At 38.1% G+C, this 20,955-nt stretch overlaps 2 protein-coding genes across 4 annotated transcripts in view; both read left to right on the top strand.

The window, feature by feature from the left end:
* Window positions 1-20,955, top strand: part of 5-HT7 (5-hydroxytryptamine receptor 7) — a 70,210-nt gene that overhangs the window by 41,470 nt on the left and 7,785 nt on the right. Inside the window, exons 1-2 of one of the 3 annotated variants that reach the window (XM_064699230.1) lie at window positions 2,718-2,892; window positions 17,702-17,755. The gene's annotated coding sequence lies outside the window, so the exon portion shown is untranslated. Of the gene's footprint in view, window positions 1-2,717; window positions 2,893-17,701; window positions 17,756-20,955 lie in introns of those variants that run through there. The other 2 variants (XM_064699228.1, XM_064699231.1) reach the window with 2 other exon arrangements.
* On the top strand, window positions 228-983 carry LOC135440165 (coiled-coil-helix-coiled-coil-helix domain-containing protein 10, mitochondrial-like). Its single transcript, XM_064699201.1, has one exon. The coding sequence runs from the start codon at window positions 362-364 to the stop codon at window positions 836-838; it is 477 nt and encodes a 158-aa protein (XP_064555271.1). The 5' UTR covers window positions 228-361; the 3' UTR covers window positions 839-983.

Raw genomic sequence — 20,955 nt, 5'->3', positions numbered from 1 at the left:
GCAGTTAGTGATCCGCCAGGTGGCATTCGGGGTGGTAATTAAAAAGGTTAAGCCTTTGGACCCAGTTGCTGCTCTGCCAATGCTATATAAATTAGTTGGCTGGCTAAAAAGCTGACAAAGGCCAAATGCCGTGTCCTTGGGGAAATTTAAAAACACACATTTGTTCATATGTGTTAGTGAATTTTAAATAAGCTCAGCTGTCGTTGGCTTTAAAATCAGTTTGTGCTACATTCGAAACTTTGCTTACACAAAGATAGATTCAAAATTATCTATAAGATCGGCACAAAACAGAAACAAAATTTGCTCAGATTTTTATCTGCTTGTCCAGATACCTACTTCATACTTCTCAGCTTGGACGAAGATGCCGCGCCAACGCTCGGGCAGTGCCTCGTCCAAGTCTTCAGCCAGAAGCAGCAGTCGCAGCGGCTTCACTCCTTTCACTGGCGCCTCTAACAGCAGAAATCTGCCAGCTGTGCAGCCCAAAAAGGCTGAGACCAAACCGGCTCCAGTTCCAGCTCCTGCTGCAGCTTCCAGCCCCGGGCGTTCCACAAGCGATGTGATGAAGGATATGGCAGCCACGGCGGCTGGTGTAGCCGTTGGCTCTGCCGTGGGTCATGCCGTGGGCGCTGGAATAACTGGTGCATTTAGTGGACGTGGGCAGGCGGCAACTGAGCAGCCGGCGGCAGAGCGCAAACCTCCCAGCGAACTGGTCGAGGAGGGTCCTTGTGCCGTCGAGATACGCCAGTTCCTCAAGTGCAGCGAGGAGAACAGTGATCTGACCGTCTGTCAGGACTTTAATGAGGCTATGAAAAGATGTCGCCAACGCTACAATATTTAAGTTTTTGAAGGCATGGACTGAATTGACAGAGGGATAGACAGAGAGGGGGAGATTAGGAGGGAAGATTCGCCTTAAATTATTCGAAATTTAGCAGATATTTCAAAGTTTCCAATAAATTAAACATTTTTTCGGGTTTTAAAAAAAATTTGTTTGTATTCTAAATATATGAAGGACACATAAAAAAAGATAGATTTTATTATGTTTTATTGTTGCATCCTTGATAAAATGTTGTTGCTTTAATTATAGCTTCGGGCATTATCAGAATTGTATTCTGTGGAAGCCAACGGTTGGCAATTAAAATATTTTATGTGTCGCACACGCATTTCCCTTTTCACTGTCACGCTCTGCTGCTGCCCCCTGCAAGACCCACAAGACCCACAACAGCTCACAACCAGCCCAATTTATTTTTGAACACTCTTCAACTGACTGCTGCATATCCTTGAAACCCTTTATTTTGCCTTCACATGCGCATTCGGATCTGTGCTCTTGTATTCATACCCTATGCATGGGGTATTATCAGTTCTTTAATTGTTGTATATTTTTAAGTTATCATGGGAAGAATAGTTGCATAAATCAGTTTATTCTGTTTGTTTTTCTTTTATATTTCATTTTCATTTAATCTGCGACATATAAACTGCATCTATTTTCTATAAAAAAACAATTATATTTCAAAGTGGAACAATGGAATATATATATAATTTTCTTCTACATTTTTTTTTGGCTTTACTCCCACTATTAATAGTTCTGATAGGGTATTAAAACATCGGTTAGCTGAAATATATATCTTTTCTTTTGTGTTTATTTTGTTGTTGTTGTCATTTTCAGTTAATTGTGATTTTGTTTACTGGCTACCCTGGCGCTCATCCCTGGGCCCTGACTGGGCTTCTGTTTGTGTTCTTATTTGGTCTCCGCTTTGGCGCATATTTACTTATATTTTTGTTGTTGTTTTGTTTTTCTAACGATTTTCGCGTTCGACGCGCTTTTCATAGCCCGTTTTTCGTTTTGTTCTTCAACGGAGCAAAACTTTTTCATTAGGTTTTCATTTTTTGTTGTTGTTTTTTGTGTGTTTTCTGGGTGTTTTTTTTTTATCTGCTTGGCTTGTGCGTAATTAAGCCCGTGAAATGTTTTGGTAGCGCCGCCAGGCGTTCCCCTCGTTTACTCTCTAGTCAGAGACTATACCCTTTTTAATTTTGAGCACATTTTCGCGTACGCCTAAGAAGTACAGGAGCGGACAGTGTGGGTGGGAATTGCTTAAGCATATATTTGCCCGTTGCCCTAAACGCTTTGTCTGCCCTAATGAAAACAAATTTAATTTTTGGCAACAGCCACATCAGCGACGACGACAACATCAACAGCAACGCAGCTAATAAATATTTATTATGTTCTCAGCAAATCCCCAGCTTGTTTCTGCTCCCTGATTTAGATGAGTCAGGGACAGGCATTGCACCTGCCACGGCCAGCAGCCGCATCACCTTGCGGCTGCCCCAGAATTGGGTGGGTTGGTTTGTGTGTGTTTTAGTGTGGATTAACCAGTCAGGCATTTGATATTGCCAGAACATAATTAGGAAACAAACTGCAGATTTATAAATGATTCATTAATCGAATACTAGCTTTTCTTTATTCAAGTTAATTTGGTCATCCATTTATCGACATATATACATAAATCTAAAAAAAAAAATCAATCTTCAACTAAAGCTTATAATATTAAGCCAATTTGTGATATTTACACACGCATATAATTAAGCCTGTTTAAAATTCACAACATATAACTCAAACCATTTTTCATAATAAAAATGCTCTTCAACTGTTTTTAAAAGTCTCAAAATAAAGAAGTTATTGAAACTGAGATTGCATTGACTTAAAAGTTAACCGATAAACCATGAATCAACATCTGATGTATCACATTAAATACCAAACGCCAAAAGATTCTTTCACAACTTTAAATCAATTTATGCTCCATAACTCCCACAGGAGAGCTCCCAGCACTTCAGTTGCAATAACTCCATTGGGATCTGTCGTTAATAGCCTTGAAAGGACGCTGGCAACGATATCAGGTGAGCTGTTGGCCGAACATTTTCCACGCGTTGTTCGTGGATATGAAAAAGAAATAAATGCACTGCTGGCAACTGGCAGCACACTGAAAAATAACACTAAAAAGTTTTGAGGAAAAGAACATAAAAATTGCCAAAAAAAAAAGAAACATAAAAAAAGGCAGGAAATCGGGCGCGAACTTTTTTTGTGCGGGGTGTGAAATACGATATGGCAAACACGGCGCAATCAAAGGACGATGCGCCGTGTGTCCATTCTTTTTATTTTTTTCAATAGCAGCCAGTGATGGGCGTGGTTGTTGAGCGTACAAAGATAAAGGCGCTGCAGGCTCTCAGATGAGGTGCTGAATTGCCAGAAAAGCTTTAAGCTGAAAGTCACTTATTTTTGTAATTCAACTACAATTTCTCAAATAGATATTTTTTTTGTAAATTTCGGACGGATCTCGTTCGGGGTATTTATTTGTTGTAGTCTGTGATGCACTTAATAATCAATAAGTCATGAATATGCTAATAAAAATCAAATCAAATCAAATCCAATAAATTTCCAAAAGTACAGCCAATTGACGCGTGCAATGCAATAAATTGCATCAAAATTGTGTAACCAAATTGGTTGAATGGCCAATAAGTGCATTTGACAGCGCTGGCGGATATGCTGTGTTTGTGCATGTGTATGGTTGTGGGTGTGGGTGTGGGTGTATGTGTGTGTGTGTGTGGGTGTGCTAGGGCGTGTCAGCTTGACATTTTAGTCAAACTGAAAATTTATGTGCGGCTAACTTTGTCAGAGCGCCGACAGCGGAAACGGAAATGCATTTCCGAAAACCGGAAATGTACTTGCAATACGAATTGCAAATGGCAAGGGCATGACAGGGCTGCCAGACCAAAAAGAAAAAAAATTAATAATCATTACAAAAAACTTGACCTTCTTCAGCGTTTAAAGACTGTCCACAACTAAGCTAGCCAGACTCCAGCCCACATCAGCTGAGGGCGTTAGAGAGATAGAGCTTCATGGGGAGCTACAGATATTGGATGGTTGGGGTACTAAATATGTGCGTATATAAATATATATGCATAAGTACCAGGCCAAGGAAACTGCCGGACATTTTAAAATGTTTCTTGCTTTTAGTCTGTTAGTCGATTTTTCAGTCAATGCACAACAAAAGGTAAAGCCAAAATGGAAATGTACATGAATATGAAAATTCGTTTAACATTTTGACATTGCTGACCACAGCCACAATTGTTGCGGCTGAGGCGACAAAGAGATAAGTTAAATATTCAATAAATAATTTAAATGCTCGCAGTTTTTTGGTCAAACTCTTTGTTGTGATCGGGTCTGTGACCCAACAAATACGCTCTGCCATGCCATGCCACTAATCCAAAATGTATTTTAATTTGTTGCCAACACGCATACGCAGTGTTAGCCTAGTTAGTTGAGTTAGTTAATTTCACTGCGCAATGAAGCGTCTTAATTAAAAACAAGTGTAAACTAAACTTAGCAGCCACGCAGCCCTCATAACAGTCATAACATGCATACCTCCCCAGCCGTATTCACAATAATTTGCATATTAATTAAACCTTTTGGCCAAGAGCAAAAGCAACAGCAAACAACAACAGGCAAGAGGCAAGCCCAAAGGCGAAAAGGTCAAATACCAGATGTAGTCCAACCTAACCACAAGCATTAGCTGACCAACACACACACACACAATCACACGCTGCCAATGAGACACCTCATTAGATTTTCGTAGCATACTTTTGGGAGCGGCCAAAACAATGCAACTTGAGGTTGAGCCACGCCACGTGGCAGAGCAGAAAACTCAGAAAAAAACAAACTTTTTCGTCGCCTCATAAAGCAGCCTTTGAGCTCATAAAATTTTCAATAGAAATTTTGTGGCCAAACAATTTGCCGTCAACATTGTCGTGGGGCCCTGAAATTTATCCGTGTCACTTAAATATCAATTTAATTTCCATAATAGGGCCCCAAAGTCAGCCGCACACAAACACACTAACACCGTACACAGAAAAGGCGAACCAATTTATTGTTATCGGCCAAGTGACAGCGCGCATTCTCCAGGGATTTGGCTTGTGATTGACACTTGCCTAAGAATAGCAGAAACCCATTTGGCACACTCACCCAGCTGTTCTCGTGGGCTGTGCGGATAAGTTTATCGCCTTAGATCAAATATTGTAAAAGTAGTCGAGTAAATTTGGAACCGAGAGCCACGAACAATCAAATCCGAGAAGACTTGTGCTAAGTGCAACTATTGTTAATTTTATTTGTCCAGCACTTGCCCCACGAAAGTTGGAACCAAAGTGCTGCTAAAACAAACCAAACACTAAACAAAGAGAGTACAGAAACCATTTGCCAAAGCACCGAATCGTAAACTACTCTAATAATAAGCATTATCTGCAAATTAAACTGCGAGTGGTTAAGGGTATTTTGGTGTTGGGAAACTATTTTAAAACAATTTCAGATTACTTAAATCAAATAATTGCTGAATGCACATTTTATTATTTGGATCTCTTTGAACTACCTTAAGCAAAATATATATATATTTGATTCCATTCAGCAGCCGATTTGTAATATAAATTCTAGCATGAAAGAACTTTTTGTCTTCATAATATCTTAAACAAGCCCTGCAATCAAGAGATTTGTAATGCACCAAACCAACACCAAACCAATGAAATCCTTATATCAGCGCACGACTATATTATAAAGTTGACTTAGCGACAATCGGCAAAATATAAAAAATTGTATGAAAATTCTGCTTGTTGTAATATAAGGCACATCTTTCAGGGTATTAAATCTTCCACGCTCCGAAAACAAACATACTTTCATGCTATTTTTGTAAGCTCTGCTAATAGTAAATAGCGTGTACATTTATATATATGTGAAATAGTTTGGCAACAACGACTGGAACTTAATCCGAGCGTCCATATATAAATATATATATATATATATATTTATATTTATATATATATACACATACTTAATCTTATACAAACATATAAATAACTACTATATGCGCGAATGTATGCAAACAAATGACAATGAAAAAAAACTTAAAAGTCCATTAAAAATGCTTCAGCGACATTTTGCAATTGGCGAGCCGCGTCGAGTGAGTCACGTCTCTTCCGTCCCCCCTCAACACGGCAGTCATTTGAGCCAGAGTCGTGCCGCACACTGTTGCTGCGGTCGCCGCATCATCACAGTCACTGACAATAAAGAGAAATCTCAATGTACGACGCATTAGTCACACGGCAGCAGACAGGACCAACATCAGGAGCAACACTTTGCTGTTGGGCGCTGTTGTTGCTGCTGACCGGCTTCAACGGCCCGCTCTAATGGCATTTCTGATGGGCTGCTCTCGCATTTGACGATGATGGCGGTGTTGATTGCCGCTTCGCTGGCTGGCCCTTGCATGCATATATTTCCCTGTTACCACAACTTTTCGTTGTTTGCACAACAGAGATAATGAATAGAGGGGGAAGGAGAGGGTTGAGAAAAAACAGCAGTCAAAGTGAGAAGTGTGTGTGTCTGTGTCTATATTGTCAGTGGCAACTTTTTGCCAAGGGCATGATCGAACAACTAAATGAAAATCAAACAAATATAAAACTGAAGCGCAACGAAGTAAAAGGGAATGGAATACAGGGTTAGAACCTGGCGCTTCATGTTAAGCCCTCAGAAAAACTTTCTGACTAACTTGTGACGTGACATAATTTGTGCTAATGCCAAATGAGTTTCAGTCAACACGTGTGTCTGCTCTCTCTGCCTCTCTCTCTCTCTCTCTCTCTCTCTCTCTCTCTCTCTCTCTCTCTCTCTCTCTCTCTCTCTCTCTCTCTCTCTCTCTCTCTCTCTCTCTCTCTCTCTCTCTCTCTCTCTCTCTCTCTTTCCCCTGTGTGTGCGTACACTAAGCTACAAGAGTGAGGAAGCAGCAAAGTTGTTGCATATATCATTTATGTCACATCCGAACAGCATAATAGCTAAAAAAAAGTGCACACATTTGAATTGTAAATTGCTTCCAGCGGTAAAACGTTTTGCTTGTTGTACAGTGTTTCATCAGGTGTTTCAATTAGAGAGCTTTGCTACCCACTTCCGCACAAGCAGCTGAACAAATTAGCCAGGCTAACGTGCAACTCACAGATCCAGATACATTTGCTGCTACAGATGCAGATAGATATATATGTGCAGTTACCGACACAGATACGGATCTATTTGCAGTTGCCGCTTGTTGCGGTTTATACTATGAGCAGCGGAAATTGTGTGAGTAGATCAGCAATTTGGACAAAAAGTACTGCAGAGATTCCAGTTTTTTTTTTTGTTTTTCTTTTCGAAGAGCGTCTGTTCAATTGGGCTGAAGTGAACTGTATTTATGCTGGTATTGTTTTGACCAAGATGAAAACTGAATGCGCTGGCTAGTCAGCCAAGTGAACAGCGAAGTGCGGCCTGCGAGCGGGTTATTTACATGATGCTTGGGCAATACGCACAAAGCGCGGCTGCACTCGACGAAAGACCAAATGAAACCTCAGCTAATTGGCACTTGAGTGCAAATATACTAGCTGAATTGGACTCGTGCAGTTTTTGTTGCTATTGTTAGCTGTGGCCAAGAGAGCGAAAGATGCTGCTCAGCGAACGGTTTTATTTGGCTTGCCTCTCTATAAGCAACAATTGGTATTTCGGTAGTTCCACGCTGCAGCTGTTACCATTTCAAGTGCCCAGTTGCTGCTGGGCTCGCTCAGCCATTAACCTTTAGCTGCCATGCCTTGCTGCCCGCTGTCAATAGATTGGCGGATTGCCATGTCAGCGCCTGTCGGCATCAGTTTCTCTTGTGGCCGCCAACGTAGCGAATACGCATTTCAAATTTGTGTTTGCTCAATATTTCATGGTGATTTCGCTCGCTTCATTTTTTGGTGGGCAACAATGTGCACTTACTCAAGTGCCGCGGCCGTAAAACTTTTATAAATTGTAACGTCATTGCGTTGGAAATACGACGGATTTGTGCGAAACTTTGCTTAGTACAACGAAATTTACATCTCACAATAACAACATCAACAACAACTATTTGAAGGTAAATAAGGGCATGCTATTCGCAACTTTCTCATGCTGCAACAAACTTTCATTTACAAACACGACGAGACGGCGACATAGGCACACACACGCACACACCTATGTACCTACACACATACACACTTAGACCGCTGTTGTTGTTTTGGCTGCGGCTTTTGCCAATTGGTGGAACGCACAAAACTTTTTAATTAAATTCCCGCACCAGCAGTAGCAGCAGCCGCACTTCAGTTGTTTTTTATGAGTCCACTTGAGGCCAGTTGCAAAAATTCTTTGGCTGACAAGTTTGCATAAAGTTATAAAAGATTATTTTTAGGTTGTTAAGAGTTGTTGTCCAAATAGCCGCACTGCGTCCAATTTGGCTATGCACCTTGTTGAGCCCCAATATAATAGGCAGGCATACAACATTTCTATCGGTTTTTACAAGTACAGCGGTTACGCTCCTTAAAGTATTAAGAACCTTTTTGAATTTGTTTTTAGCTTTTCTCTGCTCACGCAAATGTTGCATGAACTAGAAATAATTGAAGAAAAAGAAATATCTATTTATAATATAAATATTATATGATATTATCGATTATTTTTATTATTATAGTTAATTATTCTATAGTTAATAAATATGTTATTACCTTATTTATTTTCCGGTAGTAATTAGTGTTTTATCTTTAGTCATATCTGCGATCGCAGTGTTATAAAGAGCGAGCGAACGACTAAATTTTATTTGCCGATGTATGGCTTGTAAATTAAATAATTCCAATTTATTTTTGTATACCCTGTAACAGTCAAGTGGATAAAATGGGCATCACATAGTATATTGGTCCATGTGCTTGTAACAGACTGACTTACTAACAGCTGCACACATTTAAATTGGTATGTGATTTTATTATATAGTACATATTTAATGCCAACTGCAAATATAATTACGAAAAAATTTGCACAAAACCCTCTTCAAAGAAAAAAATATATATATACAGTTAAGTCAATTAATAATTAATATATCTATATAATTAATATATCTTATATCTTAATATATATACAACTGTTTGTCCTGACTGACTGATTGGTGATCAACGCTCAGCCCATGCCGTAAGAGCTAGGAAGCTGAAATTTGTACGGCCTCAAACCTTTTTTCCAAGATCTTTGTTCAAATTCATTTGAGGGGTGTTCCACTCTTTTCAAAAAACCATTCCTTTTTGGTGGAAATGGAGGTCAAAGATTTGGTGGGTGTCGTTTCGGGCTCAAATTCATTGCCAAGGATCTATATGAAAAATCATTTAAGGTGTGTTTCATTTTTTTCGCAAAATGCAAGCTTCCTCGGTAAAAACTAAGATTCAAATTTTTTTTTGGTGAAGCTTTAAGTTTTGTACGATTTGCATGAAACTTATTTTCAGTGCTTTATAAAATTCCATCCGCAACTGTGGAAATCCGGCGAATAAAATAACTTAAGTTTTTGGTTTATTATCGGTTTTAAACTTATTTTCGAAGATCTTTATCAGAACTTATTTGACCCGCCTTCGCAAAGTTCACCACTATTGGATCGAAAATGCGGATCTGTAAGCCCAATTTTTTTATTCGTCCTCAAGACTTACCACAAGACTAACAAGGGCAGGAACCTCTGATTCCAACATTTTGTTCTTTATTCGATGCACTTTTAACATATTTTAAAATGGAAGTGGAGTTCAAGATGAAACGGGTGGATTTCAATTTTCCACGGGCGTGTACTTAGTGAAAAGGAAATATCAAAAATTCTTAACACAAAACGTTCCACGGGCAAGGCCGGGAAATACCCACTAGTATAATATATTTTTACAACTATATCGGATCGATGTATCTTCTACACTTCTTTAATAACCTGCGAGTCGGAAAATGTTGTGCGGTATGTTGAGTCGACCACTCGACCCTCGACCCATTGTTTTATTTATGAAATAAATTTTATCACTATAAACCTCTGATTAGAGGATATCCAAGATTCCGGCAGTCTCCACTTGTCTTACCTTTGGAAAGCTAAAAGTAAATGAAATTGCGTACTTAAGTGGTAAAATAGTTTTGCATATTTTATCTATGCAAGAAATCAACTGTTGCTGCGACTATTTGTTGCTTGCGTTTAATGCAAATTTCAGCATCGGGTCTCCATTGGCCCCTCAGCATTCGTCAGCGGCAGCAACAGGCAAGCAGCGCAGTTCAAAGGCAGCAGCAACAGGTGCCTATTTGCACAAGAGCCCCCCGGCTGTGTGCCTGCCACTGCCACAGCTGCTGCTGCAGTTCGCAGAAGTTTCCCTCGGACCAGGCGACCGAATGGCTTCTGGCATCCTTTCAGCTGAAAGCTTGCGCTACGCTTTGCATTTTTTGTGGTGCACATTTTTCGGGGATGGCGAGTCAAGGAAAACGCTTGCATCGGGCGTGTCAGAGTTTGTGGGCTGCATAGAAATAGGCAAAATCAATTAAAAAGGCAAATGCAAAAGTGAAACTAATAGCGTTAAGCAGCAGAAAATCTTCATAAAAGCCAGTGCAGCGTTATAATTAGAGGAAAATATATAAATATTTTGTGTCTCATTTTATCTCATTACTGAATAATAAATCAACAAACAAGGGAGATGGGATATTTTAGGCATGCCGAAGATTAAATATCCTTGTAGAGAAATGGCTTACATATTTACAAGGTGATTTGTGAAGACGAAAAATATTTCATACTAGACACATGATATAGTACTTGGATTTTTACAAGAATTTGCATGTAGCTAGCATAGTAAAGCGCCAAGCTTGTGCAATATATCTGGAGCTTAATGAACGGAGTGTAATGAAACTAATTAACGCTGAGTTTGGTTAAGATATCTGTAAGAATGAAGAACAATCATTTATATTCCAGCTATATATATAAACTGTTTGCAACAGAGAGACGAACCTTTGCTAAGACTCTAACAATGAGTGATAAGCTTGCATAGAAACATACATTCGGAAATGGAATATATATAATATATGCGGAGATCTCACATTTAGTGACAAATTGATAATACCCTCTGCAAGGGTATACGCAAAACCATCTGGTGTTTTGTTTGGCTCGCAAAGTGGCTGCTGGTTTATTTATAGCAACGACGACCTAATGACTAGTCGAAAAGTTATTTGGATTTGGAAGGGAATTACGCAAAGTGCCGTAATGGTAATGGACAAGGCATCAAACCTGCTAAGCTTTTCCGGAAAATTGCGTGACCCCAAAAATGACACTTGCACCTGTCGCCAATTGTTCTATGTTCGCCCTTCTGTCTGCGTGTTCCGACCACGTCAGGTGAACATCAATGAATAGCACACGTACTCTAGCCCAAAGGCCAAATGTTTATTTAGAAAGCTACAAAAAAAAACAGTCTTTCATGTTGCTGACTATTTACCTTGCATTATAGATGACTTTAGCTTTGTTGTGCCGTTTAAAACATGTGCCTAACTAGTTGAAATTTATTTAGAGAAAATAAATAAAAAAGAGGGTTGTAGTTTCTTGAAGTATTTCTGTAACTAATGTAATAACTATTGTGTACAAAAACAGATAAGTTTTAGTTATTAGCTGTATCAAATTTTAATTGAAGCCAGTGAGCAATCTGTAATAGTCTTTTATTTGTTATCTGTCCTTTCTTTGTCCTTTTTTCTTAACACTGTCAATCTGTTGATGAGTAAATAGCTAAGATCATTAACAGCTGACCAGCAGCTAACTAGACCCTTATACAGTTCTGGATGTACCACCCTGTTACAAATTAAACTTTAGACATGCTTGGAATTGAATTTTGTTGCATAGTGTTATTATAATTATATTACCTAAGAAGTAGTTGATTCAGCTATATCTGCGCAAACGAAATATATGCGCACAATCTGTATGCTCATATTTGAAAATACACTCGAATAATTGAATAACTAGATAGCAATTTGACTTGCAAGTGTATATATTCTTCGGCACAAAGAGAATAACTCGTTTCATTCAGACTTTTACACATTTTCTGCAAATTTGTAGACTAAAAGGGAATTTTTTGCTAGATTTATTTTTCTTTTAGAACTTTTTTCTTTCTTTTCCGTTCTACATTTAGAATAGATTTTTGATTTTTGTCATGGCACAAAGTAATGTTTTTTGGAGAAACGCAACGCCACATGCTAAAAATCCAAATTTAATTTAAACATCACATTTGCGCGTCATAAAAAATCATAATTTTTGCTAAAATCTCACTTCCAGAATGTGTGTGTGTGTGTATGTGTGTGTGTGTGTGTGTGTTAAGTTGTCTGATATTCAATGCAAGAAACGTGTCTGTTAGCTTTCGGGAAATTTGGCAAATGTCAGACAGCTTGTCAGAGTGCCAACGTGAGGCATTGTGTGAATGTGAATGTGAATCTTTTGAATGAAAAGAAAAACTCGTAATACTCAAATGGTGAACCGAATTGCATCAAGCCTTAACATTCGACAACTGTCATTGATTGTATACCTTTTGAGTGCACCAAATTGTCAAGTTTCTATAGAGTTAGCTCCCCGAATAATTCAAACTCTATAACAAATTGACATTGATGTTTGACTTATTTACCGAATCTCGCGTATTTCGGCTCATTGTAAAAGAGTTTCGAGTTGCGTATTTTAAACGGAAAACCTCTTCACAGAAGTAGCAACGGCAGATTCCTTACCCAATTTGTTGTCAATTTTATTACTTCACGCTTTTCGCAGCCAATTGATCACATTTCTATCTGCTTGGCTCAACTGCATGTCTCAAATATCAGTCAAAAGGCAATATTTACATTTTTACTTAGCCGTACGGGCGAAAGAAAATTTGCCCTTAAGAAATATAAACGAAACTCTCGCGTTGCCAAAGCAATAAAACAATACGAAAAAAATCAAGGGAAATCACATAGAAAATCAAACAGTGGGGAGTGCTCGAATTGTAAATATTCTGTGCAACTAAAGCTAAAATGAAAACAACATAAATTTAATATGTAGCTAATCTTTGTATATATTAAATAAATATGAAAGATAATCAAACGGGAAAAGAAAACCTGATCTGAATGGCATCAATATTAAAGATCTGTTTGGTTAAAGGCTAGGAGTCTGACAAACACATTCAATTAAGTGAATTGAAATAAATTCAGTTTTGAATAATAAAAAATGACATATTTTAAGAAACTTGTACAGTTACAATACGCCTTATTAATATATTTATATGGGTACAGAGTATACAAAGTGCCAATACGAGTGTAATATAAAACGAAAATTATCGAAAACTAGAGGGATATACGATTGGAAGCGACCTTGGAAGCGCTCGTTGGGGCTATGGCCGCCAGCTGAAAGGAATTAAACTAATATTTATCAAAGAGCTGAGCTAAACGTGCTTCAGCTGAACAAAAGCAATGACAACATGGCCGGCGCCAAAGCAAAGTGGCCGGAAAGCATCAAGAGAATATGAGGCAACGACTTGAATGAAAAGAAAAAGAGACGGACACGGTGGCAGACACCAAGACGGAGATGGAAACGGAAACTAAGAACTGAACTGCAGCGTCATGAAATCCGTACAGAACTAAGAACAGTGACGCTGTCAAGTTTGCCAAAGCCGTGATGTCAAGTTGAATGGACGCAACGAGCAGGCTCCAACCAACGATTGTGTGTGGAAAGTAAATGGTTGATGCGTGACACAAAAGTTGAAGCCAACTTTATGCTAATTAGCAGCTGCTAACGAGTCTGATGCGAATAACTCTACAGCCAGAGCCGGGCGAGGCCAGTATTCTAATGCCACGCACCTGCAGACCGAAGGACCTCTTGTCCTGCACACAGTCTCTTATAACGCAATTGCTTGCATATCTAAGCTGCATAAGTGTGCGCGCTGCGACACATCTGGGGAAGACTTACGTATGCCACACCCGCAAACACATATAAATACACAGTGGCAGCCATTTTTTTCAGTCTTCTTTTTTTTCCCCGTTTCTGCCAACTTTTGTGCAGTTTCATTCGCAGTGTTGGTGGTGACTGCATTTCGCGTTTCGCTTTTGGAGGTGGCGCAGCTGTTTGTTGGCTTAGCAACAGGAGCGCATTGTTGACATCTGAATTTTATAATGTATGTGTATATATATACATATACATATATATATACATATATATTTATATATATATATATTTATAAAGATGTGCTTTATATAGCTCTTTGGCTTACTTTATGCGAAATTGCATTGAAATGGCCAAATAAAACGACTATAAATATGGCCATTGTGCGGCTCGCTCAACTCGGCTGCGACTTGCAGCATCCATGCCGAACAATGCGCGCCCATAAATTACCTAAATTGAAAACCATTCTGCTGGCACCCTTCATTTTGGTACAGTTCTTTCTGTACACTTGCCAACAAAGATTCCCCCACTAAAAAAAGAAGACAGTAGACACTCGCCACACTTTTATATTCATTACGATTCATACAGACCGCCAGTTGTATAATACACTGCACTTATGCAGTTCTATAAAAGGGTTAGTTGGCTATGACAACAAATAAACACGATATATGGATGGAATTATCTATGTGATATAGGAAAATAATCTAGTTATAATAACGTTCCATAAGCACAATAACTCAAAAGTGTTTCTGATTTTCAAAAAACAATTCATAAAAATAGTAATTATAATTATAATAACAATACTTATAAATTGAATACAAAGTATTTGACTTAAAATTCATATTTCGCTTGATTTATGCTCAATTTAATCAGGTCTTAATAAACGCTTAATAAACGTGTATATTCAAATATTTTTTAATAATTTTCCCTCTTTGACGAATTTAGATCAGACATAACACAGGTTTCGAAACGAAAAGCTCAGGAAATGAAAATAATATTCGGTTTCTGGACGGGTGGGTGCTTTTTATGCAACTACATATATCTTGTACAAATATTTGCAAATTCAAATAAAATAGTTTAAATAATAAGGCAGGCAATTTGAGTGTGTTTTGAAATTCACTGAAAATTTGCCTTTGTTCATTGTTATTCCCAGTTTTTTTTCGCAAAGCTTTCCGTTCGCAGCGCGCATAAATATGCAATAGAAACTTTTCTCACGTTTTTGATTGCATTTTTTGTGCAGCGTCATAAATATTTAATGTGTACTTTAACCGGCAACAACAACAACAACAACAGCAGCAACAGCAGTGTCTGTGGCAGCGGAAGTGACAGCAATGAATGTGGCAGCCTCTTTAGCTGTAGTTCTTTGATTATTTATCTGTATAATATTTTGCGAGAGTCGCCCTTATTGCTTTTCGATTAAACTGTAAACAAAAATGGCAAAGCAACAGCTGGTCTCATTGAGTTGATGTCCTGAATTAAGCCAGAGCTATGCCCGAATCGATTCAATTTAATATCTATCAGCCTGTGGTAATGTTTAACTCTCTACAGCAATTGAGGACAACCCGCAGGACTGTGGGCTGTGAGTCTGATATCGGAATTGATGTCATCAGTAGTAAGATGATTGCGCTCTGGTTGTACGTTGACCAAAAAAGCCACTGGATGCACTTAATTAACTTAATTAAAAATCTTTTGGTCTGGCAGCAGCTTGGCAGCAAATACTCATTACCAGCAGCATCATCGTCAGTTTAATGCCGTGTGTCGCGGTTGAGATGAGTTGAGGCACCGCAAAGCGAGTCACTTCCAGCTGAGCTCATATACGAGTGTGTACTATGTGCGTAATAAGCGAATCGTGGCAGTAGTTGGCAGTGCTGTTGCCACCATTCATAACGCTCATGTTGCATGCAGTCGCCGTCTCATACGAAGCGTAAACTCAATTAAAAACAGAACAGTCGAGCAGTTGGCGACGCGCACCGCACTGCACCACATCGCAGTCGTACCCACATTCTCACCACACGCTTGCAGACTCCTGATGACAGAGCTTGATTATCCTTTTCGCGCCTCGACCTGGGTCCGTTACACATCGTGCCACAAATTTTCTGCTGCATGTAAAATACTTTTGTTTGTTTTATTTTTTATTCCATTTTCTAACTTAATATCAGCTAATTTGTTTTTGTTTACCAGCGGCTTATCCATTTGCTGCGGTTTGGGGTCTTTGCATTTTCATGCTTACCTCATAGAGAGTCCATTATGATTATAATTTATGCATTTCTTGTGTGTCACTTCAAACTTACATTTTAATGGCGTTTTCACGTTATTAACTGCACAAATACTTCATAATTAAGGGAAATTATATTTCCAGCAACTCTTGTAAGGCAAACTGGGAACTATCCAAAGGTAATTTCAATATCCGTACCTTTGAAAATGTTTAGGATAGCTAAAGGGCATACAAATTAAAACAATATTTTAATCGCAAAAAATAAGCTAAGATTTGCGATATAGATTAGCCTTCTACTACAATAAAAACATATCAATATATTTATAAACAGTGCTTTATTTTAACCAAGACTACTGGGTATTCAATACCTACGTTCTTTATTTCTGATTGTTTTTTCTATATTTTAGAAAGTTGCCTTAACATTTTCCTATATTATGAAATGTTTCAGCTGATATTTTATAAAATTAAAATGTGAGCTATTTGAAGCCTTTCTACGGCGAAGGGTATAGTTTAATATTAATAATAATTAAATTACTTAATATTCTAATATTTAATGGCATACTAAACAGATGTAGGCTATTGTCAATGTGACTTCAGGGTAGCCCATAGTCGGGCACTCTGTAAAGTTAATTATGTATGTAAATTGTTGGCTTAGTAGAAGCACATGTAAATCGTCTATTGGTTAACAATGTTGTTGGCAGTGAATGGAACTAGAGGGGAGTCGGGGCAATAAACTGCTGCAATGTTACCCCATCCGTCCTTTACGCCAAGCAACAATTATCTGGTAGATGTTGAAAAGCCAGCGTAAATTGAGAGATTGTTTATTGGCGCGTTTGTAATGCGAGCGAGTGGAACATGTTGATGTTGCTGCTGACAGTTGCTGCTGACAGTTGTTGCTGCTGGTTTTGCAGTTGATGACAGTGAGTCAAGAATTTTTGTTGTGAGTGCAGCGTGCCATGAGATTCTCAATCATCAAAAGAAGTTCTCGCAGCAGCAGCACCCCCTTTTGCAAATGGTTGCCTGCTTCTATGCATATATCCTGTGCCTACAAAGTCTCAAATGCGGGTAAGCGTGACGTTGACGAAGCGCATGCAACAGCTCAACTTGTTAGATGACATCGAATGGAAAGGGGCTCGTTTGGAATGCGGGAGAAGGCTGTGCGGCACAGTGGGCGATGACATGGCGGTTTGACGTTGTTGCAGTTGCTGTTGTTCCTGGCAAATTTGTTGCTGACAATTTCGTGTTAGCGCTGCTCATGTTGTGGTTGCACATGCAGAGTGCATGCGCATCTATGTGTGTGTGTGTGTTCTAGTCGATAAATTTTCAATTTTGCAACTTACACAACTTATGCCCCATGTGCATGTGTGTGTATGTCTTGCCTTTAACGTTTCCGCATTTTAGCCGCACTTCAGCACAGCACACCATGGCGTATGATTGATGCCGTCTACAGAGTCTCTGCCCGTCTCCACACACACACACACACTGACAGCAGACAACTTATTATGTTGATATAACAAACAAATCCTTGCTGGTTACCACACAGACAAGTGTGGCGTGTGTGTGTGAGAGAGATGGGCGAAGATAAACTGAGTTTCAGTTGAAAAGTGAATGCGAGGCTTTACGCTAAATTATACTCTTGGCAAGCACGTGTGTTTATCATTAACGGAGTGTGTGTGCTTTAATTATATTATTTACTCTTTTATTTCAGGTGTCTCAATATTTAAGAGGTCTACAGGATAAGGAAGGCAAGGCTAAATAACAGGTGGGTTAAAGCTGTTCAAGATTTCACTAAAAAGTATTTTGCCCAGAACTTATTTATATATAAGAATAAATTCAGCTTACGCTAAGGTAGAACTAAATATTAAATAGTCAATATTTAAAGGCATTTAATAAACTAGTTTCTGTTACATATAGAAATTTTTACACGTCAAATTGAATGCACAAATCATCCTTAATTGTATCCAATTCGATCTTCATTTAAAAGGTTATTCAAGTGTTTTTTTTTTGTAATTTTTGGGCTTTATAAGCTTTGAAAATTACATTTTAGAGTTAAATAAGAAATTATGAAGTGTCTCTGTTTATTTTAACTGCAACAAGAGCCAAACAATTCAATTAGCACTGTGAATATTACTTGGCAGCCACATAAAATGGTTTATGACTCACTCTCTGGCCAGCATTTCACTGGGGACATTCATTGCCACCCTCTGCCTTCCTCCCTCTCTTTCGAAATTCCCCAAAGTTTATTGACTGACAAATTGTTGGCAACAAAATAGAGAATGCACTATCTGTGCAGCAGCAGCAGCAGAAGATATTGCATTATATATAGTATACGTGTACTATACGTATACGAAAAGTTGAAGCGGCTAAGTTTTGAGTGAAGTTCGTGGCAAGTATCTCTCAGGGATACAAAAAGTACAAGAGGAATGTGATATATTTTGGCAGGAATGCTTAGGAAAATACATAAATATATTTAACCCATTCCGTTGAGAAATAACAGCTAATCATCATTTTGTTGTAAAAGCTTTTAGCTTTCAAAAAAGTTTAAGTAGCCCGAATTTGGCTCCATTTGCTTGGATGATGTCACAAAGCGCCAAGCAAATAACTAAAAATCAAATAAATATCTCTGAAGGCCGTATACTTTATATAAATAATGAATGGTATCTCGCAGTCTTGACTTTTGAAAAGCGCAAATTTATGCCTTCGGACTTTGGCCAAGAAACAAACAAAAATTTGCTATAAAAAGCACAAGTGAAAAGGAATACAAAAATCATCATCATAGTCGCGATTTTCTTTTAGGCTTTTCCATAAGTCGCCGCCATTAATAATCACATAAAACAACAACATGCAAAATATGTTGGCATTGAATGCCGCTCCTGCTCCTACTCCTGCTCCCGTTCCTGCTTTATTGACAAAAGGAAACCCAAATGAGTATACATAAATACCTTTTTTGTGGAACAGGAAGCTTCCAAGCTGTACCCGCAATTTATGTAATATTTAATGCTTTATAACGACATACGCACACACACATATTCTGAATACATATGCAAATCATATCACCCATATACGCCTACACGATGCGGCTCGACTCGACGGTATGCAAAGCATTATCAAACATGAAACATGAAACACCAATGAAAATGTCAGGCAAGAAACAAACACAGCAACAAAGATAACAGTAAAGATAAGCAATTTCCCCGTTTCCAAATGTTTTTACCGTTAGCATCTCTACACATGTTTTGTGCTCAAATTTTATTATGCACACAAAACTCACACACACATTCAAATACAGGCTGACGGCCCACGCACACAGGCAAAAAAACACAAAATGCTCGCATATGTCACTGTGTAGGCATTGAATGCACGAATTAGTTTTACACTACATTACAAGAGCGCGTAAAAAAATGGTACAAGAACATATTTTTTAATTTAATGTATAAAAGTAAGGTTCATGTTGAGATAGATTAGCATGAGAGGATATATAGGTAAGGTGTTAGAAAACAAAATTTTAAATTGTAAATAAAATCTTAATTAATGGTAGGTTTGTCTAGGAAGAATTTGTGCATATTTGGAAAAGGATACAAAATTGTAGAAGTATGATAACAATTTTTTTTTCTTTATTTCGAGGATGCATCTTTTTGAAAATTCGTAGGCTTCTAATGTCAAGTTTAATATGCGATTAAAATAATTAAAGGGAATATATATATCGCGATGCTATTTTTTTGAGATATTAATCTTTAAATATTCAAAGAGAAAATATATAATGTCAAGTATTGTCTGATTAGGTCTTAAAATATAATATAACATTTTCTCGTCTTTTCCACCATTAAATATAATAAAATATTTCTTTGAAAGTAAACATATACAGTTTCTGAGTATGTTTATTATGCGACTTTTAACATTTTCCTACTTTAAATTTAGGATTTATTTTGTTCGAGGTTTTAATTTAAATCCTTAGTGCTTTTAATATAGCTTTAATATTGCACAAAAATTCGATTAAAATCCTACAATTTTTGAATCTTCTGAGTCGATTTAAATCATAAAAAATATTTTTCCTAAATTAGAGTCAATATCATTCGATTTTGTATGAGTTCTTGCTTGACATAAAATTAACTCGTTTCATAGTTACTGGTTGCCTGGTGTAAGTGCGTTGGCTTTAATATATGATACAGAATGAACGCATTCATTATTTACAGGCAAGCCAAAAAGAAAACAAACCAGCAGCTGCTTGACACATAAACATCAAGTGCGCAACAAGCCTTACACCAAAAAAAAAAAAAATGTATATATGTATATAAACATATATAAAAAATTTGAGGAAAAAAATATTTGACGTCTGTTCATCCAGGGACGCGTCGTGTGGCAACCCCCAATGAAAAGGGCGCTAACGCCGACAGCGGCAATTTAAAATTGCTGGCTTTTTAACTCGCATCCATTTACAGCAATTTTGCGTGTAACCCCCATGCCCCAATCGGCGGCCCTGTGACGTGTCAGATTGAAATTACATCAGGCACTTGGCGAATGGCAAATTGGCAGGAATGCTGGCAAGGATAACGCATTACATAAATAAGCAACAAGCGAAGAAAAATTGAAAAAAAGGTTACAGACATGTTAAAGAAATCAAATTTTATGACTCAATAATTGAAATGTGCGCACGAGCATACAAAATTTGCCTTCAATCACGCGCGTTGCGTATACGCCGCGTTAACTAAGCCAACGATTTCTGAGATTTCCAGCCTTAGCTTTCCATTAGAAGTGATTGTGTTGGCCGCTCTAATTGACCAGTCGGCACTCTAGCTTCCCATAAAACTTGGCAACTTGAAGCATCCTTTAGTCGCTGTGTGCTCTTATCTATTGTTGCCGCCGCGGCGCTTTTTCGCCCACTTATTTCATGCATTTTGCACTGCAGCCACAAATCCGCCCGGATTTAAAAAGCTTTTTTCAACAAAAAGCAGTTTAATGCGC

Source organism: Drosophila montana, unplaced genomic scaffold, assembly GCF_035044405.1.
Source record: "Drosophila montana isolate Dmon_TW-CO22-7 unplaced genomic scaffold, ASM3504440v1 contig_896_1, whole genome shotgun sequence".
NCBI lineage: Eukaryota > Metazoa > Arthropoda > Insecta > Diptera > Drosophilidae > Drosophila > Drosophila montana.
Note: the sequence above shows the minus strand (reverse complement) of the source record. Positions and strands in the feature narration are given on the sequence as shown.